The following is a 23,924-nucleotide window of genomic DNA, read 5'->3' on the forward strand; positions in this document are numbered from 1 at the left end:
ACTGGCCCCGCCTGTCCCCGCCTGACCCCTCTGGCAGACCAAGGCCAACTTGGCTGCTCCACAGGATCTGGACCTCCAGTTAGCCCGCCTGCTCTGTGGTGAAGTCCCCACCACCCACTGCAGCTCCCCACAAGGACTCCTTCCAGCTGTGAGTGCATCTGCCACCAACCTACTACGTGCAGACACCATGGAGAGTGTCCTCCCCCCGGGCTTCCCAAAGCCACCCAGCATGGGAGGCCAGGTCTGGGCCCCTGGAGGCCTGCTCCACAGCCCTGCTGCGCCTCCCAGTGGCGTGGACCATGCTGCAACGCAGTCGCCTCCAGTGGCCCAGAGGCAGAGTCCACTGAGAGACTTGGTTTCCACTCACCCAATGTTGTCTTAAAACATATGGAAATGGTAGGAAGGAGGCAACTGATCTTTGCTTTGGCATTTCATGACATTTGCTGCTTCAAGTGAACATTGGGTGAAACAAACCCACGCAAGCCAGATGGAAGGACACGCCGAATCAGGGCCATCTGCCAACCAGCAGGCAGGACGATGTCCCCAAAATAAGTAACTGGGCCCGGGGTGTATGTAACTCAGGACAGCGGTGGACATTCCCGGAGGAAGCTGGACTTCCAAGCAAAGCATACAGAGACACAAGCCTGTCAGGACCACGGGCAGGAAGGCCACCTGCCAGTTGGCACACAGCACAACGCTAGGGAGAGGTCTGGCTGGAGGACGTGCAGTCAAGGTCACAGGGGCCAGAGACACCAGGGACTTCAGGATAAGGGTCTTGAGTGGCCTCTAACAGAAGTCCATGCTGCCCCAAGCAGGAGGAGGAAACAACATCCAGAAAGCATCCAGGTTCTCTGGCTTCATGCCTGACTGAAGGCTGGGGAGGCCAGGGGAGGCCGAGGCCCTCCCACCACCAGCCTTCCTGAGGACAGAAGAGCAGGGGATGCCCTTCGGCTTCCGAGTAGGGTTGGAGCTGGTGGACCTAAGGAGACATTATTCCAGGGAAAAGAAACTCCAGATAGACGCCCCCCCTCCCCAAGTAGGTGCTGTCTCCTACCCCTCCTCCAGGTGTAATTCCAGAGCAGAAAGTGACCTTGAGAACAACCTTCCTACGCAGCCTGGGAATTCCAAGCAGGCAGGGAAGCAGGGCCCGTGGCCACCTGGGCACCATCATATGAGGCCAGGGGCAGGTGAGAAGAAGGGCCACTCGCGCCTCCCTGCACACCCTCCGCGCACAGAAGCTCAGCTGGGTGTCTGTAAAGCCTGGGGCCGGGGTTCTTGCTGTCTTCCGGTTCTTTGTGCCTACAGACGTCTGAGACTCTGCTGTCTTTCCTAGTTGTTTCTTTACCAGAGATCCCTGAAGTCTGAGACCAGGGCATTTGGCTTCCACAGTGCTTAGAATGCATTCTGGGAGCAAACTGCCATGTTCTTCGGGAGGAGTGCTCCTGATTTGGACAGGCTGTCCCCAGCACCTTCCTGAACACCTACCTGGGCCTCTGGTCACTGTAAGCCACCTTTTAGTGTGAGTTTACCAGCCACAGAAGTAACATCACTTCTAGTTCCAGTCAGTGGAGGTGACTGTGGCTAGGCGTGTCCAGCACAGACTCTTATTCCTGCTCCATTCAGAGCGAAGCCTCAGAGGAGACGGAAGACAGGATCCCAGTGCTGTCCGTGTGTCTGTCGTGAGTTCACTAGCTTGGGCTCTTCCTCCGTGCCCCATGGCTGTGTGCAGCACGGCTGGACCAGAGCCTGGGAAGCGGGTGCCTTTGCACAAACATCAACTCTGGTGCCGCCTGCTCCTGTTCTGAAGAACCCAGGCACCCTGTGCGAGGACAGCCAGCGGGCTCCACTTGGACCTCCTCATGATAAAAAAGCAGGCACCTCCTGATCTGGACAGGCTGACCCAGGCACTCCCCAGGTGCTAGTGGCTATGGGTCTGAGATAGTCTTCAGTGTGCTAGAAGACTTTCTCTTATTTCTATTTAATTAAGAGTAGTTTTTCTTCCTACGACACTCAGGAAAAGCTACTGGGTCTCCTCAGATATGCCGGGGCCTGTGCCTGGGTGGACTGACAGTGTGCAGAATGCTCAGCACAGCAGGCAGGGCTTGGCTGTCACCCTGCACTCACCCCTGCTGTGAGTGGGAGTGGGTGGTGAGGGCGTGCCTCGTGCCAGCCCGCCCGGCTGCTCAGGGGGATGCCGTTGATGGTAAACAGCAGCATTTCTCCTGGGATCTGGGTTTCCAGTTAGAGGGGGATAACGCTGGACCAGCCCCACCACAAACCTGGGTCTCTAGGCTTCAGTGGGCTTTCCTGGTGTGGCGCCTCGCGGCTGCTGCAGGGAGAGCTTCCTTCCCGTGGCCCCTCAGGAGGAGCCTGAGGAGCCTGCCCCTGCTCCCCACACCACCTGCAGGCTTTCCCTCTGGACCTGGCAGTGTCACAGTGACAAGTCTTGGCCATTGAGACTTGTGAGTCCTAAGAAGCCCAGGCGGTGATGGTGGGACCCCAACACAGGAGATTTGCCAACACCAACCAATTCAAAATTCCTAGTGTAAAAAGATTTTATGGAGTATTTTTTAGTTAATATATTGATTAATTAAATTTGTTGGCATATCATTAAGAATAATTTTATTTATACTGCAATAAAAATTAGATCCTAATTTTTAATCTGATTTGTATGTGTGTCTTCTTTCATATTAGCAATAGCTCTGTTCAATGCATGTTTATATGTGCACCTTCCTGGGCATGGCATGATGGGGGCAGAGGTACCCAGTGAGCAGGGCCTGGAGTCTCCCTGAGCAGTGCTCCTGACGTTCATGTACACACGTGACCCTACTGGGCACACACAAGGCTTTAGAGCGTACCTGACGTACGCACGCACACGTGACTCTAGGCTACAGTCCAAACCGGGTTTTAGTCAGTTTGCATGACTGTGGCCAAAGCACCTGGACAACCCAGAGGAGGCACCGTGTATTCTGGTTCAAGTTTCAGAGGTTCAGGCCTTGGCTGGCTGCCTCCACAGCCTCGGGCTTAAGGTGAGGCAGAATGTGAACTGGGAAGGTGGGGCGCTACACCAGGAAGCAGAGAGAGAGGCTCCCCTCACCTGGGACAAAATATAAACCCCCGAGGCTCCCGCAGGGGCCACCCCCTCTAGCCACACCCACCTGCCTACAGTTATCCCCCAGTGGATCCATATGGGTGGATCCACCCTCTGACGAAGTTACAACTCTGAGTCTCGTCCTTTCACCTCTGAACATTCCTGCACCGTCTCACACATGGGCCTTTGGGGACACCTCCTACCTCCCATAACAGCCCCCACATTCTTATGGGAACAACTAACTGCCTTACGAGTCCTGAGGCGGGGCCTCTGGGAGCAGGTCAGGCCTCTTGCACAGCAGGCGTGACCTGGCCACTCTGCAGTCTACCTGCATGCCACGTGAGCCCCCAGCAACCAGGCACCACCCTAGAAGGAGAAGGCAGTGTCGCCAGACCCCTCTCCCCCTCTCCCCCTCTCCCCAGCCTCTAGAGCTCGAGACAAGAACGCCTGCTGCTTATGAATCACCCAGCAACAGAAGCAGACGAAGGCCCCCCACACTGAAGGAGAGACAGGTGGACAGACACAGCCACTGCCCCAAAGTCACCAATACCAACATGGAGATAGGCCGCGGGCCCCAGCTGCCTTGCTCTGTGAGGTGGAGTGCCAGGTTCCATTTCTTTGAGATTGTGGACGAAGCCACTGGAAGCACACCTGCTGGCATTCAAGGTAGTAAGGCTTTGGCAATATTGGAATTTATTCCCAAATTAGGGGTCCAACAGGCTGTTGAACCTTTTTAAATCTTATCTTCAGGCAGTTTTAGCATTTTATATTCTCCCCAAATACAAAAACTTCTCTTTCCTGGCACAGAGGATGGCGCCCGTGCCCCACTGCTGGGCTCGGCCTCTGCAGCCCTTTCTTATGCCCCTTTCTTATGCCCCGGCTGCGCCTGGCGCTCTGCTCTCGGCCTCCGCCCAGCCCACGTCTTCACTCAATTCCTTTGTCAGCTTGACTAGAGCATGGCTTTATTTTTCTCCTTTAACTTTCTGAGTTAAAGGCTTAGCTTGTTTCTTTAAAAGATGTTTTTAGATAATAAAAGCACTGTGGCTTTGAATGTGATTATGGGATCCGCACTGGCCACGCCACTTATGTTTAATTATCTTTCTGTGACCACAGGATCGTTTTCCTCTCAACCCGTGCCATCCTGAAGAGGGTTCTTTCTTCAGCAGCCGAGGTCTGACCACCTACTGTCCATCTCACTGCTGTCTGGTGTAAAGGACGCTCAGGGCACACAGCTAGCTTGCTTCTTGACTGCTTTCTGATTTTGAAAGATCTAGGGCTTCAGTTAGACAACCAATTTCTGAGTGCCACAAGGGCCCTCAGAAAAAGACGTGCTCTGTAGCACCTGCCTCTGCAGGCTCAGCACCCCTGGCACCAGGCTCAGCACCCCCGGCACCTGCCTCAGACCCAGCAACGCCCTCCGTCCCCCACACAGTGCAGGCTCCTCCCACTTCTGTCAGTCACACACGGCTTAAATCCAGGTCTACCAGGAAAGTACACAGACCCTAGTTCCAAAAATGGCATGGCCCAGGGCCGCCACCTAGCCCCAGAGCAGACGGCATGGTCCCCTGCCTGACCACTGGCCCGGAGGCACTGCTGTGGCCTCTGTACCATGCCACGTTCTCGGGATGTGCACCCGGCTGCTGCTATGGCACAGAGTGAGCATCTCCTCCTCTGCACCCAAGAAGGTGCCATCTGGCTTCCTCACAGCCCAGTGTCCCTGCCCCTCTGCCTGTCCTTTTACTTGTGGCTAGAGGGCTCCTGCTAGTCTGGCTGTTAGCTGACCCTCTGGCTCTGTAGCTCCTTCGGTCAGTTCCGATCCTACCTCCTCCCAACAGCTATTCCTCAGCCTCAGTCACCGCTTCCCACTTCCCTCCCCTGGACTGTGTCCTGGGTCCTCTTTCCAAGGCACCTCCCTGGTCACCCCTCCCACTGCTGAGCCTGACGCTCCCCACCCTGGTGGTAGGGTCTGCTCTCCCCTCCTGCCCAGGGCCTCTCCCCACCCACCACCCAGCACTCCCCATGCTGGGCACCAAATGACTTCCCTCTGTAGTACAGGCACTTGCCAGGTCTACTCTGCGAGGGAAATGCCATCCTGCGCTCTCTTTGGTCCTCTGCCCAACTGGCTCCCAGCACCTTGACCTGCTCCTTCTATTCCCTGGTAACTGCACCAGGTGCCCATAACAAAGCGTTGTGCTGACCCTGAGGAGCAGTCCTTCACTTTTGTCCCTGGAGTCCAGCTGGCCCCGCCCTCGAGGCAGAAATGGCACAGGGAGTTCACTGAATGAACAAGAAAAATCCACAGGCCGTAAGGACAGGCTGTGAGGACAGGCCCTGAGGATGCAGAAAGCAAACCAGATGGGGCTGGGTATGGTCGAAGCCCTCACCTGTTCTTATCTGGTTTCCCTGCCAGGTGGCGACAGATGCCACAGACCCCCACCTGAGACTCAAAGAAGGAGAAGAGGGGGCTCCTGGGCCAAGCCCTGCAGACCACACCTGTGGGGCTACTTCCTGTACACCCAGGAGCTCGCACCTGGACGTGGGGCCCATGGCCAGGCAGAGCTCAACAGAAACTTGTGTCCAGAACCAGGGCCTTGCCCCCGCCGCCTCCTTCACAGGCCTACGGGGTAGGCATTTCCCATGGACACAGAGAGGCTGTCTCCAAATGAGGCAGGGCCCAGCCACCCTTCAATCAGGTGTGCACAGACGCTCAGGTACAGGGCTCCTGGGAGAAGCCCAAGGTTTCAGGACATGCCGTACCCTGCCCACAGAAGTTACCCGAGCACAACTCCGCAAAGGGCCCCTTCAATCTTGTCAAATGCCACTGTCTTTAGACCAAAACCAAACATGCCAGGTCCTTGCACATGCAGAGTATTCCCAACCTCACAGTGCCCCTCCGGACCCAGGCACTTCTGGGCCAGTTCTGGTAGCTAGCAGGGCAAGACGGAGCCTGCCTGGGTGCGTCTCTCATCAAGAGCACAGCCATGGAGTGGCTCCAGTGGGAACTGCTAGCAGGGAGGGCTGCCAGGGAGGAGAACCACAGCAGGTGGCCAGAAAGGGCTGCAGCGGGTCCCCAGTGAAGCCAGAGCAGGAGGCTGAGACCCCTGGAGATGAGGTGGGCATGACGCAAAGGTTCTAGGGTGAATCATTTTCAAACTTTCTAAGAGTCAGAAAAGCCAGCATTTAAGCTTAACGTACACCCCACAGGGGTCAAAGCCAGCACACAATGGCCTCGCAAGAAATATGCCTGTGTCCTGCTTAGGGCTTGTGCTGCAGTGACGGAGCCCTTTCTCTGAGCACAGGGACATGTAGCAGCCGGCAATTTGCAGGCTTACAGGGAGGTGTGTAGGCCCAAACTGGCCAGAAGAACCAGCAGGCCCCAACGGATGGCACGGGCCTTGGAGGTCTCACCACACAAGGACGGTGGAGAGTGCCCAGCAGACCCCAGGGACACTAGAAACTCCACACAAAGGATCTCCTTTCACCCCAAGGACCCTACAAGATCTGATTGGGAAAAGTAGCCAGGAGGGCGGAGCCCAAGCTGTGGGAAGTGAGGGTGGAACCCAGCAGCCCCTCAGCAAGAGACGCCAGCTTGACGGCCACTCTGCAGTTTGTGTGCTTGGTGGGTGGACACCCAGAGGGAGTGCCCAGGGCTACTCAGTCAGAGCCAGGCTGCAGAAACAGATGCCAAGGTAGGTAAGCGCCCGCGGGAAAGCCTTCCCAAGGACAGGCAGCTCTGGCAGGGACAGAGTGCAACCACCGAACCCCAGTGCCGGGGGAGAAGGCTCCTCCTCTCCAGAGGGTACCCCTGCCCAGGGACCAGCAGACCACCTAGCCCGAGTCCCTGCCCTAAGACACTCGCCCAATGGCCCCGAGTAGCCCCTCCACATTCACAGAATGGCTATAACCATCCAGAATTCCAGCTGCAACAGTCTCAAAAGCTAAGGGGCACCGGAAGGGGTGGCACCTCAGCCCTCACCCTCCCTCCTCAACCCCATGCCTGGCCTACCATCTAGTACCAACAGAGCCCCAGGAATACCACCCTCAGAATAAGATTCCTCCTATGACAATGTCTTAAAACAACCCAGGATTTCCCAATGGGCAAATCACAATGCCACAGGTTGAGTGCTTTGAGACATCTGTAATGAAGATTCTCTTGCTGGAGACTTCACGTCCTGGGTCTCACCCACCCAGCCTGCCCTCCACAGCGTACCACGTTTCCTGAAATGTCATGATCATAAATGCCAATTCCCCCATGCTCACCAGGACTCCTTGGGTTCTTGCTTCAATTTGTATTTCCTCTTCCTATCTCCTTTCCTGTTTAGTTCAACTCTCCACAGCACATGCTGGGTTCACATGGTGCTCTCTATCCACTCCCCGTGATACCCAAGCACCAGTCTGTTCTGAGCTTAGAGGGGGAAACTTCATCCCGTGGCTCCTGTGCCAGGCCCTGCCAGGCCCACCAGGCTGCAGGGCTGCGCAGGCTCTGGTCTGTGCTCTGGTGGTCACCACACCTATGCCTGATTCTGGGCAGCATCCCCCACCCTGCTTTAGACTCAGGGTGAGCAAACGAAGCTCAGAGGAGGAGGGCTGGACATTCGCACCAGCTGCCCTGAGTGCCTCTGACCAGCACAGCACTGTCTGCGGCCCAACAGCAAGCAGACTGCACTTCTGAAGTGTGATGGAAAGGGCAGCTGGCAACAGCAGCCACCCTGCCCTTCAGAGCCTCAGATGGGCTGTCCATGGCCCCTTGTGCCCAGAGGCTGTTCCTACATTTGGCCCTCCACCATGAGGGGCTCTCATGATGAATTTGGCCCCCAGGGCACATATATAACACGTCTCTGCAAGAATAAAGAATAAGCAAGAACAAAGGTGCCTGGAAATGCCCACGGCCAGTGTGCACCTGGTTTGCCTTGAGCCACCTTGTGGGATGGGCCAGAGCAGCACTGGCCCTGCTGGGGAGCAACCAGAGAACCTAACCTCTCACTCTTCACTAGAACGAGAACATCATTCCAGGCTGCGGCACGTCTCACACACGTGCAGCCCAGGGCCAGTCCAGAGTGGGCTCCAGAGGCTCTGGGTGCCGCAGCACGCAGCCCGGCTCCAGACAGTGCACCGCAGGCGTCTCCTACCATCCCCAACCCCAGTGTGGTCAGTCCCTCGAGGTGGCTTCTGGGAATGCTATTTCCCACCTGGTGAAGCCACACACTGATGGCAGGAACACTAAGTGGCCAGGTCAGTCCTGAACCCTGACTCTTGGGGGCAGGAGGCAACTGGATCTGGAACAAGTTCTCCAGGAGACCTCTGGGAGCCAGCTGGGGCACAGGAATGCACGTCTCCCACACTGGCCACGGTCACACTGAGAGCAGCCACTGTGCCCAGGGAGGCTGGGCCCCTCGCCCTTCAATAAGCAGGCCAGCTGGTCAGTGGCCTTCACAGGCAGCCCTGCTCGCCAGTACCCCTGGAGATCAGAGTGCTTTCTGCAGGAGAAGGAAGCAGTGGGCATATGAGGAGACGGGGGTACATTACCAGCATTTATTCTGCCTTCTTTGGTGGCAGGGAAGTCACAGCCTCTCTTAGGCTTCTGGGCTCTGGAGTGTAGAGATAGGAGAGGAGCAGGTGGCCCAGAGGCCCTGACCCAGCAGCCCTGCACACCCGATGCGGCAGGCATGCTGGCCTGTGCGCGCGTTCACACCTCTACGTGCTGGAGGCCGCATGGGGCAACGCAGGAGCAGTGGCTGGCTGAGGCTGGCTCCAGTGCCCCCAGTGACACAACTGAGCCCACGCTAACAAGAGGGAAGCAGCTGGGCTGGAGATAACCTTACTCCTCCTCCCCCCAGGGAGCATTTGGGACTCGTGGGCAGGCTGGGCCCGATCTGCCTGGCTGGGGCCCTGTTGGCAACTTCTGGCCCCACAGAGGCCTCGCCTGTCTAGCCCCTCCTGGCGTCTGGCCTAGAAGCAGGAGGCAGTGCAGGGGAATGTCCATGACTCACCACAGCCCTCAGAGGGCAGCGGGCGGCAGGGATGCTTGGAGCTGTCTCACAAGCACAGGGCTGCAGAACAAGCAGGCCAGGAAGCTGTCTCAAGTCACCATAGTGGGGCAAGAGGACTGTGGGGTAACCTAGCCTGTCCTACCACCTATGAGATGGGGGGCTCAGAGTGAGGTGGAGAGTGAACCTGGCACATCAGTGTGGGGTTCAGTCCCAATACTGGCAGTGTCCTCTTTGCTGCACCCCTGGTCCCACCCCTGTCCAGGATACGGGCACTGGGCCTGCTCTGGGTAGGTAATGGGCAGACTTCTGTCTATACCTCAGGTATTGGTGGCTGTCAACCCCCAGTGGCCAACCACCCCCATGCTTTTTGGACCACCATTTAGAAGAGTTATTGGGGGTGCACCAGGGGCTGGGGACTCAGTCCATGTGACATGCCCTGGGTGGGGCACAGTGCCTGGCAGATGCACAGTGTTATGGTCTGGATATGAGGTGTCCCCCAAAAGCTCACGTGGGAGACATGCAAGAAGGTTCAGAGGAGAAATGATTGGATTGTGAGAGTCTTAACCCAATCAGTAAATTAATCCCGGATGGGATGACCTGGGTGGTCTCTGGAGGCAGGGGCTGTGGCTGGAAGAAGTGGTCACTGGGGGCGTGGCTGTGGGGTGATATTTTGCACCTGGCGCTGGAGTCTCTCTGCTTCCTGAGCACCGTGATGTGAGCTGCTGTCCTCCGCCACCCTCTCCCGCCATGATGTCCAGCCTCACCTCGAGCCCCGAGGACTGGAGCCGGCCTTCTCTGGACTAAGACCTCTGAAACCGCGACCCCGCGAATAGACCTTTCCCCCCTACAGTGTGCTGGTCAGATCCTTCAGTCACAGCAGCGAAAAAGCTGAATGAGACACATGCTCAACGAATCCCCTGATAAGTGGGTTAGAGTACAGCTCTCCTGCTAAATCACAAAGGAGCTGGCTCAGAGAGACTCAGACCTGTCCCAAGGTGCACAGCTACCAGGAGGTCTGGCCCGACAGAAACCCAGGCACTTGGCTTCTCATCAGGCACCACCCCTTAGGCACCACAGTCCAGGCACAGTGAGGAGAGTTCTTCCAGGGTCACACTGCCACCGTCCAGGGTCACACTGCTGAGGGCATGTGCTGGCTCTGTGGGGGCTTATTACACTCTTTACAACTCAGGGAGCTGGCGAGTTTACCTGCCATGGCCCGCACTGTGCCACCAACTCTGTGCCCTCCCCAGAACGAGCTTCCCGGCAGCAGGAGGCCAGCGGGGACATGACCAGCACTCCTCACGGCTCCTCCACAGATCACCCCAGAACCAAAACTAATAAAACTCTCTCCCTGCAGAAAATCAAACGTGGGCACTTCTAAAAAAATGTTTACTTACTTGAAAATCTCTTTCTTCTAGTATTTCTTTCCTCCATCTCACGAGAAAAGCAGCACAAACGTACAAGTGGAAATGAGAAAAGCCCTCGGGTTCAGACTAAAAGAAAAAACAAGCGGGAGAGAGATTTAATGTGTGAGCCATCAGCCCAGCCGCGGCACTGTCTTCGTGATGGGGCTCATCCAGTCAGGTTCAAGGAAAACCAAAGTGGGCGTCAACCTGCTCACTTTTACTTAATGACTTAATTTCAAAATTTGTGACTCATTAAAATAAATACCATTTTCTCTTTACGTACCAGCAGCCTGATAAATAGGATGGGACGAGCAGACCAGGCTGTAGGCAACGTCAGAAACAGCTGCTCATCTTCTCCCAGCACAGATGACAGCCAGCGAGGATCAAAGGCACACCCAGCCAGCGCTCACTCCAACCAGGCGCGGAATCCGCTCCTGCGACGACTGAGAGGAAGGCATCTTCCATCTCACGGAGGAAACCAGCCGAGAAGCTGAGAAGCTGGCCAGGTGGGCCCGGGGATTTGCAGGGCAAGCACACCAAGAGCCTGGCCCAGGGCCTGGTTCTACTGGGTGCTAACAGAGCAAGGAGCTGGGATAAGGCTGGGCCAGGAGGGTGCCTCACACCCCCTCTCTGTGCCAGGCCCACCCTCCCCTCTGCCTTCTTTCTCTACTCGCCTCCTGAAACCAGGACCACTGGCCTCCTGGAGACCCACCCAGAGCCCCAGCTGCCCTCCCAGCAGGATGCCCCCATCCCTTACCCAGTGCTACCACAAAGTGCCCTCTGCTGACTGCTGAGGCTGGGGTGCCCGAGACACCAGTCCCCAGGGTGCCGCCGTCACCATTCTGCCATGCCACCTGGTTCCTACACAAATGTTCTCACCAGTTCATTAAGTTAATATAAACAAAACACATGGCACTTAAGATGGGGACATGCTTTGGAACAAGATAGGGGATAGAAAATAGCAGGTGTCTGTGTGCGTTTGGGGGCTGTGATTCCAACATGGTGGTCAGACACTTAGGTGAAGACCAGAGAGGGTAAGTCCTACAGACGCGGGGCAGGGTGTTCCAGGTAGATGTAACAAAGACCCTGGGGCCAGAGATCACCTGAGACTCCAGAAACCAACAGGGCACAGGGCGCAGGTGTGAAGCAGAAGCTGAGGCTGGCTGGGAAGGGAGACTAGGCTAGGTTCCCCAGGACTCTGGCCACTGCCTGCTCCTGGGAGCCTGGGAGCTCTGGGCAGGGCAAGGATCCCACTGGGTCTCCCACTGGGAACAGACAGGGCAGAGGGCAGGGTGAGGAAAGGCACAGTCAAGGGATGGGTAGAGGCATGGCCATTAAGAAACCGACTGGTGTTAGAGATGTGGGCCAAGCAGGGCAAGAGGCTTGTGGGAAGAGGTCAGACTCCAGATGTGGGCTGAAGGCTGAGCCAACAGGAGGCATGTATGGGTGCAAGGGAAAGAGGATCAAGGACAACACTCCCTGAGATGAAGAAACGTTGCGGGAGTTTGCAGGCAGCAATTGGTTGAGAAGGTCATGACTTCTTCTGTGACATGCCAAGTTCAAGATACCTGCTGGATCTATAAGTGGAGGTGCCTAGGACATGAGTGAGACTGGCCACTGGTCCTGGCCAGAAATAAATGCTGATGACTAAAAGTCCTAAGGAGTAGCCAGGGAGCAAAGGGACAGTCGATGGAGTGGTCCATGCTGCAGAAGGGCTGATGAGGATGGACACTGGGAGGTGACGTGGAGGTGAGTGACGTGGAGGTGGTGGGAGGCAGGAGAGCTGACCAGTGTTGGCCACTAAGGCAGGAGTGGAGTGTTTGCCTCTCGGCGCACTGAACAGACACACTGGGCAACACTCCTGCCTCCACTTCCTGATCCTGGAAGGAGCCGGAAGCCGCTCTCCACAGACAGTGCATTCCCAGGACTTTGTAGGTCAGAAAGCCCCCTCCCATTCCTCACTCCCTAGAGCTCATGGGACAGTTACGGAACAGGGTCCAGTGACTCCCAGCAACCTGTGCTCCTACCACAGTATCCTGCTCTCCTCCAAGCTGTGCCCACCTCGTCTGCCTGCAAGAACCTGACTTGGGCTCAGTGTGCGGCGCTTTCATGACTAGGCCCAGCGTGCTGCGCACCACGCAGGAGTCCTATGTTCCTATGTGCAAGACTGGCCTCCACTTGCATTTCCGAGGCTGTTCTCAGGTTGAAGAGCAGGGTAAGCCTGCCTTCCTCTTCCATTCCTGGGCAGGCACAGTCTGCACGGACATGGGTCCTCTGAGTGCTGGCTGGATGCTCCGGCAAAACAGGCAGGGCCTGCTGCTTTGTGGAAAGTCTTTCACTCCTGATTTCATTTCTCATTTTTACTGGATGTTTTCTAGTGCATTACACTTACAGACAGTGGGGCTCATCCTGACGTGATTGTACACGGAATCTACACACGGAAGCCACTCAGCCAGCACCTCCTTATTCCTCCCCTCGCCCTGCCCCCTCCCCATCATCTACTCTCCGGGTATTACCTCAATTTATCTGTTTCCTATAATTATAAAACAATTCAGACTTTCTCAGAGCTGGGGGCAAATTTATTTTTTCCAGGAATTTGTCATCCAAATTTTCAATTTTTTTCATAAAAATCTATTTTTCTTTAAATCCCCTGCTTCATTTGCAACATCATCCTACTTGCAATTCTTAATACCACTTTTTTGTGCCAAAGTACTTTCTTCCTCATAGTTATTAATCACCTAGAGGTTTGACTTCATCAGTCTTTTAAAATAATCAACTTTTGATTCTGAGGAGCAGCTTCAGTTTTTCATTAGTTTTTGCTGCTATCTTTATTGTTTCTTTGCTGCTACTGATTTTCTCTTTTCTTTATTATGGATACTTTAAACACACAAAAGTGAGTCGTTTCTGTTGTTTTATCAGTTCTTGTTCTTAGAACATTAGTGTTTGCCTTTCCTTGTGGTGTAAATGGCAAACAAGCCCGCCTTTTTGCTTTTTTTTTTTTTTGTACTAGGGATGGAACCCGCCGGGGCCTTCACATGTGCTCTATCCTCAGCTCTTTCTTAAGTTTTGAGACGGGTTTTGCTTGGCTACAGGGGGTGGGCTTGGTTCACCCCTCCTGCCTCAGCCTCCTTGTGGTGGGACCGCAGGCCTCCGCCTCCTTCTGAGGTCCCCCTGGGGCTGCCCTCCACGGTCTCCAGGAGTCCAGTCTGCCTGACCTCTAGGGAGGTTCTGAACTCTGTGACTGCCTTGTTGGGACCACAGCTTACTCTACCACTGTGTTTTTACAAATCTACACACAGAATCAGCTGGTTCTGTTTTGTCCTTCAGCTTCGGCTGGGTGGGGGTTTGTAACTTTGAGTGGTTCTGTCCCTTCAGGGGGATGAGCCTGGGTTTCTGGAGTAGAATGTGACTGAGTTCACAAACGCCCAGGAGGGAGCATCTTTGGAGACCAAGAACACAAACCCTGGCGCCCAGGTCCTGGCTGTCACTTACTGTCACCTGTGACACCATGCCTGGCCTGTGTCTCAGTTTCCTCATTTGTAATATTGAGAAGATTAAACAGACAGTGAAAGCACTCAGGATAATGCCTGGGACACAGCAGTGGCCCACACCTGCCTGCTGCCCCCTGGGTGTGTCACAGTGTGCATTCTGGGATTCGTGGAGACATTCCAACAGCCTTTTGTTCAACCAGCCAGCACCAAGGCATCAGAGCAGGTTCACAGAGTTAAACTCTCCTGTGAATCCTCACTGGTTCTTCAACTGCTTTGATCCATCAGTAACTGAGAGGCGGGTCAGAGACACTCTACTCACCTATGTGGAAGCTATGTCACTGGGTACATACACATGCAACACTATTTTACCTTCCTGGTGTTCTGAACAACACCAATGTCAATAAATATGACCACCTTTATCTCAAACAACACTTCTGCTTTGAAGTCTTTGGGGTGTGGGGGACACCGAGCAGGTGTCTAGTGTGACCGAAATTACATATAAGTTTTTGTTGGCTAACTTGTTTTAAACAGATTTACTGAAGTGTGGCATACAACAAACTTCACACATTTAGAGTCTATAAGTGACAAGTTTTGCCATATGTAAAAGACTATCACAACTGAGATGGTTAGTGTCTCCCTCACCAGAAGAGTGACCCGTGCTCCTATCTCACGGCACCACTGCCTTTTAGATGAAGGAGGAACTCCCTCCTGGGATGGAATGTCTGGGCATCCTGGCTTCCGCTGTGTCCCGCCAGCCTCCCGCCCTCTCATGCTGCCATATGCCAGCTCCTTTCCAGCCACCACTGGCCCTGATAGGGCTGCGGCCCCACAGGGAAGAGCCCCTGAGCTTCTGGGCCAGCCAAGTCCCCTCTCTGCCCTCAGTGGCTGTCCTGCCACTTCTGTCCAAGGGCCCTGGCAGTCTCTGCTGCTGTATCCATGACTCCCTCAGTGTCACTGTCAATGGTCTCATGTCCAATCTCCCACTGGTCTCTGTGACCCCTCCTTTGCAATCCCTGCCCCAAGTCCAATGGCAGGATTAGAGATGGAATAAAATCACATGCTTCCCCAAATCCACTCATTCACAGCCTGCGTCTGGGGACTGGCAGGCAGCAGTAATGGATGCTGGACAGGGAGAACCTGAACACATCTAAAGAAACACGTTTTTCCTTTTAAATATTGAAGGTGACTTGAATAGCACAAAGACCCTTAAGGCCCCGGGGAGCCAGCCCTAAGAAACACAAGAGCAGTAACGAGCATCTCAGACTCTGAGAGGGAAAGGTCTCCAGGGCACCAGGTGTTCCACAACCCTTCTCTGCAGAATCCAGCTTCCACTCTTGGTTTGCTTAGCAGCCTTTTGTTTAACCAGCCAGTGCCCAGGCCAGCCCCGGGCCAGCCCTCTGCCAACCTCGCTGGATGCAGCTGGGCCTTAGATTCTTTAGCCCACAGATGCCATGGGGAGGGGGGATTGAGTTTAAGTGGATTATTTGTCTTCAGTGGCTTAGGAAGTTACATTCTAATAGCAATTTGATAAAGAAAAAAAAAAAATCCCAGCATAGATGGAAAGGGGGCTTCTGCTTTAATGGAGCTCAACTCAGACAATTCATGTCATATCCCAGGCAAGATATATGAACAGGGGGCAGGGGGTGGGCAGCAGCTATATACCAAAGGCCAGTCCTTGCCACCCTACTCAGCCCAGGGCCTGTGATCGCTCAGGACAAGTCAACTCACTTCCAAGTCCCGCCAGAGCCCTTCTCTCCCCTAGAATAGGCTTTGACTCTGTGAGGCCCCTGGGGGCTGCCGGAAGGACACTGTCAAGCCCAGTTCCAACCTGCAGAAAAGCACAGCCCAGGGCCACTCCAGCACAGCACCCAGCTGGGAGGGCAGGCTCTGGGAAGCTCTGGACCTGGCAGGCCTTCTGCTCCTGGCTCCCTGCTCCTTTGGAAGCACCCCCATGCCAGCAGGCCTGACCTGCAAATCAACTTCTTCCCGGTTCCCAAGACTCCAGACTAGATGGGGAGGGCAAGGAGGGAGCCAGAGAGCTGGAAAGGCCACTTAGAAAAACTCTCTGGCTGACCTGGGGTCTGTCAAGCAGGGCAAGTTCCCAGCCGATGTGGGGAGCAGGGCGAGCTTCCTCCTCCAAGCTCCGGACAAGCTTTGAGCTCATCACCTGCAAAACCGAACCCTCTCCCTTCTTCCAGCAGAAATCCAAGGAGACCCAATGGGAAAACACCATCCCGTACGTAGAACTTTCCAGATTGGGGTGGGGTGCTCAGCTGCTTCACCAGCTGGTTTTCAGGACATCACTGGAGAAAGGATGGCTGCGGGACCGCAGTGGTCACGGTGCAGCAAACTGGGCAGTACAGAGCTGCCACGGTCCAGGCTTCTCTGGCCCTGGGGTCGGCCCCCAGGAAAGGTCAGCCCTCAGTTACCCTCAGGGCATTCAAGGCTCATCCTGACTAATCAGCTCTCCCAAGCTGCCCCAGGGCACCGCCATCTGCACCCATAGCTGGAAAAGCCCCAAGGACACGGCCAAACCCCAAAGTCTAAGGGCTTCAGAACCAGGCTTGCCCCTATCCTGGAGGACCCTGGTCCTATCACCCTTTCCCTAGGGACTCTGGCCACCTCATTCCACAGGCCAGGACTGGAGCATTTGGGCCCTGAGGCCCGAAGGCTCCCCTGGGCTGGCACTGGGCAGAGGTGTGGAGAGGAGAGTAAAGGCCAGGCCTAGTCAGGACCGGGCAGACAGGCTCTGGAGGCCCAGGGTCCACCAGCCCAAGGGAGGCAATCCCCCATGCCTGTCCTCTGCCCTGGTTTTGGCCTGCAGGCTGCGGGGGTGGGGCGCAGCTCCAGGCTCCCTGCTCTGCCAGGCTGCAGAGGAAGCAACTCCTCAGCCAGCAGTTCGAGAGCATCTTCTTCAAGACAGTGATGGGTGATGAATGTGGTTCTGATTAATACAACAAAAGAGAACATTTTGGCAAGTTTTGTTCCAGGTTATTTCAGAACCACCCTGCCTTAGTCACTAATTAAGAAAAAGCAGCTCAGACAGACTCCGTGACAGTAAGTCTGCTGGGCCAGACCGCATCACAAGGCCCAGGCACTCCCGAGAGCACTGGCCAAATCCGGGTGATGTTTTCTGAGCTTCGGGAAAGAAGACAAATAGGACTCTTTTAAGCAGATCCTGGCAGGCTCATACGCTGTCTTACAGAAGCCCAGAGCTAATTTAGCTAATGCTCCTGCTGTCTACCCAGAGACGAAGCCATCATCCTGCACCCGCCTTGAAGAGGTCTGCTCTGGCAGAGGCACAGCAACGTGCAAATCAGGGAAGGGCGCCGGCTCCGAGGCTGGAGCATAGGGGGCACACAGGCCAGCCAAGGCCAGCCTACAACAGCAGGGAGGGGCCAGGAGTGAGCCTCGGAGCCACCAGCTGGGTTCCAGCCCCTCTGCTGTGTGGTCCCACCCACCATCCTTCTGCTGCCCTCCATCCCAGGGCTTGCGCCCCTGCCCCCTCAGCCCCAAGCGTCCCCTCCAGCTCCGCAGCGCTCACTGTCCTCTTGATTCACAGCCCATTCCAAATGCCCCGCGGGAAAGGCCCTGGGGTGGGGGTCTCAAGTTGCTTCTTCCTACAGATGAGAACACAGGTGCAGAGCCCATGGTGGCTCACGGGGTCCCACTTCAGGTCTCTGTGAAGGCAGACCCCGGGGTGCAGTGCACAACTGAGCCACTTGAGCAGTTGCCCTGGAGCAGAGACCCACAGGACAACTTGCCGTCTTGCGTCCGTCTTCCCATTTCTATGAAGCAGAGGTGATGCTGCATCTTGCTCCTCTGCCCTGCTCGGGGTCACTCTACTACCACACTCTCGTCCCCTCCGCTGCCTCCCTGCCTCCTCCACCCATGGACCTCTGCGCTGTCCTGCTCCTCCAACACCTCCCAATACCCTCAGAAATGAGACCATGAGACCTGGTGCAGTCCCTTCCCTCTCTGCAAGGCTCTTCTTCCCAGCCGTCCTCTGAAGTCCCAAGAGGCCAGGGCCACACCCTGCACAGTACCAAGCAGGCATCAGGACTCCTGACTTCCTGAGGGCTCAACTTTCTCCTCTGCATCCACCTGGGCACTGTAACTCCCTGAGAGAGGAGCAGGAATTTGCTTTAGAACATTCTTACCTGCTGGTAAGAATTTTCAGGTAGAATAAAATAGCCAAGAGACAGATTCACAATGTAAGTGTATTTATAAGATTTTCCTTTAAAAGACAGTTCCTATAATTCTAGTAACATGTTCTCCTTAAATTTGAGTTTTTCTGTACTTTTCAACCTCACAGGGGTATTACTGGAAAGTAGAAACCACACATTCAAAGTGCACAATGGGGTGTTTTGAGCACATGTGTGTGGTAAGCAGGCCCCACAGTCAAGTTCATTAGAACCTCCACACCTCACATAGTTACCTGCATGTGTGACCAAAACACCTAAGATTCATGAAATTCATCTTAGCAATTTCCACCCTACCACACAGAATTTTAACTACAGTCCCAGGGCTGTCCCATCTCTAGAGCTTAGTCACCCTGTGTAAACAAAACTTTGTCCCCCTCGACTAACATCTCTCCATCCCCTAATCCACAGCCCCCGACAACCACCATGCCAAAAGTTCTGTGAGTTCAACTCGGATTTCCACATATAAGTGAAACCCTGCAGTAACGGTCCTCTGTGCCTGGCTTATTTCACCTGGTACAATATCCTCCAGATTCATCCATGTTGTGGCCAATGACAGAATTTCATTCTTTTTTAAGGTCAATTAATATTCATACCTAAACATCATATATCATAAATACTGCATAATGCATATATTGTTAGATATTACATAATTAATATAGATGAGTACTTATCACATTTCTCCATGCATTTACACATCAACAGGCACGTAGGTTTTGTATGTATCTCAGCTCTCATAAATAATGTCACAGTGAACAAGGGAGTGCAGGTACCTCTTATAGATATTGAATCCACTTCTCTCAGAGATTGCTAGATCATGCGGCAGTTCTAATTTTTAATTTTTGAGAAACAACCTACAGACTGTTTTTCATAATAGCTGTGCCAGTTTACACTTGCCCCAACAGTGTACAAGCAGAAAAGCCACTTTAACACACCCCACACTGCAGCACAGGGAGACGTGCACAAAGCACACTGAGCACTGTGTGTAACTGCAAAATAGTCGGGAGCAACATGAATGCCTTTCAACAGGAGAATGGATAAAGTACAGCAGGTTCAGACAGTATAACTAACAGTGTGCAGATAAACGAAACACAGCTCTAGTCATCAACTGAATATGAAAAATATAAAGTTGAATTAAATAAAGCATTGCAAAAGAGAATATTTAAGTATGATGTAATTTTTAAAAAGTTTTAGAATGTGGATCCATTATGATACTACATTTGCTTATGGATATGTATATGGCAAATACACTAATCCATGTTTAAAAATAATATAAACCAAATTCAACATATTTATCTCTGAAGAGGAAAGAAAAGCTTTCAATGGTATATGTAAAATTTAATTTCTAAATAAGAAATAAACCAAAGACCTGAAGCAACACTGATAAAAGTTTTCAGACGTGCCAGTGCTGGGTAGTCAGTAGGCAGGTTCTCATTACATTGTTATCTACACTTTTCTGTGTACTTAAAATTTTTCATAATTAACAGAAAAGACAAAGGACTAATTTGAAATGGTCTTTTCTAGTCACCATCAGATCTTCCATTTGAAGGGCCCACTAATCTATGTGGTCCAGGCTCTCGGGCCACAGGACAAGGCTCCAGAGCAGGGCAGGTCCACCTGCCCCCTGATATCATGAGAGCTGGCCGCCATGCCCTCAGGCCAGCCCTGCCCAGCCCTTCTGCCTGGCACCCAGCATGGTGGGCAGACATTCCTCCTTCAGTTCTGTACCGGGGGACTGTGGGTCTGCCCTCTGAGGAACTGCCAGCATCTGTCGGGTTTTTGAGAGAAGCACAAAAGAATGACCATCCGGGGAAAGAGCTATTCCTCCCCTTCAGTGACTGGCCAACCCTAAGGCCTCACGGCACACTGGGTTCTGCAGTGGACCTAGTTTTCCCTATGACAAAGCACAAATTAAAAATGACCACAGATTTACTAAACGCAAGTCACTTACATATGACATGTGCTCTGTAAAAACAGGACATCAGCAAAGAAACAAGTTTCCTTCTATTTTTTATGGTAGAGAAATTATGGTAAAAGGAACAATTTTTAATTACATCATTAAATTTCCCAAATAAATTTTGGCACCTACAATAAAAAAAACCAAGACGAACTGCCTTGTGGCATTGGATTTCCCCGTGTATATGTATTTATGTAGATGGATTCAAGTGACGGGAATTGTTTCTTATCCTTTGCTCAGATTCAAGAACATTGACTTCAGCTGTGCAAGCAAAATCTTTGCTTGATTTTCTCTGAAATATTCACCACCAGGCCATTGCATGATACAATTACCCACCAGTAATGCAGAGCACGGTGCTTTTACAATTCACACCAACGTGCCCACGGCTGGGCATGGGCTAGTAATGAGGACTGTAAATCACATGTCATTACGCAGCCAGATTCCAAAGCCTAAGTGGGCCTGGTGCTCATCCAGCCAGCATCAAAGTGACTGATCTATTATCTCTGTGCCCATCTAGATTATCTTCTGCCAGACAGTTATTGGCATGTGTCCATCCATGTCTGAGAACATCCCAGCTGGTTAAATGACAAAGGTCACATCCAATAAAATTCAGTGAGTCACAGGGCTGACTCTGGCCTCTGCAGCCTTGGGAAGAGAACGGGAAAGAAGACGGCTGCCGAGGTCTGCCGCCTGCTCCCAGGGTTCTCTGCCTACTGCTCTCAAAGCATCACCACTGCCCAACTGAAGCCAGTCTCTTAAAACCACATGGCCCAAGAGAAAAAACATGAAATTATGAAATAATTTTTTAAATTCTTAATGGATATTTATTATTCAGTTAATGTATCAGTCAGAGTTCTCCGAAGAAATAGGATAGGACATACAGGTGTGCGTGCATGTGTGCATGGGTGTACATGTGCATGTGTACAAGACAGACAGAGTGAGACTGGTCTTGAGGAAGTGGAGGCTTGGTGAGAACGAAATCTGGTGGAACAGGCTGTAGGCTAGAGCCCCGGAAGAGCAGCGGTCGAGTTCCACAGCAGACTCCCTTTTTCTTCTGAAGGCGAGTCTCTGGCCTACACAGGCCGTGAGTGACAGGATAAGGCCTACCTACACTAAGGAGGGCCATGTGCTTTGTGCAAAGTCCCTGGTTTCATTGTTCATCTTATCCCCAAAACACCCTCATCAAAACTTCCAGAATAATGTTTACTCAAATACCTGGGCACGGTGGCAAAACTGCGTTGACATGATGATGCACCATCACAGTTGATGGCTCAGATCAAGGTCCCTCTGCCATTCCAAAGAACACTGTCTGCAATGCTTGTTTTTAGATCCTTTAAATATCCAATTAATTAATAAGAAATCAACACTGCCTGAGAAGCTACAAATCCCTATGGCTCTAAAATGGGAAGTGGCCCCCAAGTTCCTCCAGTGGACACTCTGGGAGCCCGGAGAATCTGAAGTAAGGGCTCCGCCAGGCCTCTCTGTACACCTGCTCTGGGATCTACTTCTGGCCCTGCCAGGAAAGGCTGACCCTGAAATGCAAAAAAGCCATTTTTTGCATGGACTCAACCATGAAGGGTGATCTTCATTTACATGTCAGTTTCCACAGGGGTCTCAGGACAGCTGTGTGGTCCCCCAGGCAGGCAATCCAAGCCAACCGCCTGTGGCCCAGCAAGGATCCCAGGGCTGTCACCAAGACGCATGGCGGAGGCAGCTCCTATCACAAGTGCACATCACATGGCCACACTGCCTCCAAATGCCTGTCTCCTTTGCAGATGAAACCAGAGATGCCCTTAACGCTGCTCAGTCGCAACCTTCACGCGCCGAGCAAGCTCTGCTGGACTACGGGCCAGCACAGGTGCCGGGAGAGGGAGCAATCTGCTGAGCTCAGCTCAGTTGCCCTTGTGACACACCCTCCCTGTCCCTAAGCTGCACATCACCCACCCATGACTGGCACGTCTAAAAGACACTGCACCACCCCTGGGCCTCTGGGCAGTGTGAGAGGTACTTTCACTGCCCTGTCAAAACTAATAAACCTATTTTTAAAAATTCTGCCAAGGACACTCCTGGCAAGTTCAAAGGGAAAAGATCTTGCTGTGGGCCCTGATTATTTTTCCTTTGAAGCAAGAATGACACCACACCAATTAAAGACTCAAAGCCTCGGTTCCCCCGTGGAGGCAACTCAGCTGAAAGGGCAGCAGGTCAGGGAGGGGGCAGGCAAGCTGCTGCTCTGGGGGAAGGGCTGCGGCGCCTCAGGCAGCCCTCCTGGGAGGCCTACAGGTAGGCGCCACAGTGGGCCACCCGCCTACTCCCTCCCAGGACAGTTCCTGCCCTCCTGGCAGGGAAGCTGCCCCACCTGTCGCTGTGTCTGTGAGGTTGCCAGGACGCTCAAGGCTGCTGCAGTGCCCCGTGCTGCTCCCACGCTGGGCTCTGGGGCTGTGTCTCCCCAGGGCGCAGCAGGACACAAATGCACAGCACACCCTTATTTGTTGGCCTCTCCAGGACTCCTGAGGGACCCTTCTCTGGGCCCTGCTCCTGTGTCCATGCAATGCCTCACCCAGACCTGGCACCCAGTCAAGCCCTTCTGCTCCTGTGGGAAGGGCAGCTGCTGTAGCCAGACAGGCTGGGCCACGGCTCCTACCCTGACCGCCCCCCTACAGAGCAGCACCCTCCTTCCAGTATCAGTCCCAGAAAGAATCAGAGGTGAGGCTGTGCAAGCTCTCAGCAGAAGGTCCTGCACATAAAGCAGGTGGTTGAAGGAAGGTGAAGTGATGATGTGCCCATGCTTCACAGGAGCACCCATCTGAAAATTGTCCCCGACGCACAGATCAGCCCAAGTGAACTTCAGTCTCCTCCACCAGGAAATGGCAGAGCTGAGCTGAAGAGACTAGGCCCCGGGGTCTGCGCTGCCAGGCGCCACTCTGCAAAGGCTACAGCAGCCTGCCAAGCACCTGGACCACTGCAAAGAGCCGCAGGGAGTCCACTGCCCCCAGGACGCCTTCCAGATCCCTGCGCTGCTCACTCCCATGCACCGCCGCCTGCCTCTGGCATGGCATCTGCAAATGATCCCTGCAGAAACCACCAAGGTGGTTGCCAAGGGAGCAGAGGCTTCTAGCTGCTGGCACCAGGTGAGCTTCTCAGGTAGTGTCCACCCAGAGAGGGGACAGAGCCACTCATTCCTTAAACAAAACAACAAAGGGCATTTGCCTGGGCCAGCGTGTTGGGTTTTCAACATCACTGACTGGGATCTCCCAAAGTTATTCAGCTACAGAACATGTGGGAGGGACAGCAGTGGCAGAAATAAACAGACACGCCACCCTGGAAAGACGCCGAGATAGAAAAACCCAAGCATCTCAAACGCTCACTGACTGCAAGCTTCTTGGGACAGGGGCTGAGCCTCCTGTGGCTGGAGTCCTCCACACCTGGCTCTGTGCGTGGAGGCTGGCAGGGTGACCAGATGTCTTTTGTACAGCACACCCTTATTTGTTGGCCTCTTGGAGGCCCCGACCACCCTTGGAGCCTCTTGGGGGTGTGCCCAGGAATCTTCGCTTTTCACAAGCTCCTTGGAGGGTACTCTCAGGAGGCAAAGTTGGAGAGCTACTTGCTGGCCTAAGCTCCAGAAGTGAGGCCCTGACCACCCTCCTCCTGGGTCCCTCTGGGTGCAGCGCAGCACTTCTACAAACAGCAGGGAATCAAAAATGACAAAGGTCACGAGACAGTGAATTCATTAATGCGCTGCCAAAGTTCCAAGTGATGTCCACAACTGGTGCTTCACACTGACTGTCCT

At 53.8% G+C, this 23,924-nt stretch overlaps 1 protein-coding gene across 6 annotated transcripts in view; it reads right to left on the reverse strand.

Annotated features, from left to right (window-relative positions):
* The window catches only part of Tbc1d22a (TBC1 domain family member 22A), a 315,829-nt gene that overhangs the window by 26,781 nt on the left and 265,124 nt on the right, over window positions 1-23,924 (reverse strand). For 2 of the 6 annotated variants that reach the window (XM_027954560.2, XM_027954559.2), the window contains exon 12: window positions 10,479-10,574. The exons of the other annotated variants lie outside the window; for them this stretch is intronic. In XM_027954560.2, the coding sequence (XP_027810361.1) occupies window positions 10,479-10,574 (96 nt within the window). The remainder of the gene's footprint in view (window positions 1-10,478; window positions 10,575-23,924) is intronic. 6 annotated transcript variants of the gene reach the window in all.

The sequence above is a fragment of the Marmota flaviventris genome, chromosome 3, assembly GCF_047511675.1.
Source record: "Marmota flaviventris isolate mMarFla1 chromosome 3, mMarFla1.hap1, whole genome shotgun sequence".
NCBI classification, from domain to species: domain Eukaryota; kingdom Metazoa; phylum Chordata; class Mammalia; order Rodentia; family Sciuridae; genus Marmota; species Marmota flaviventris.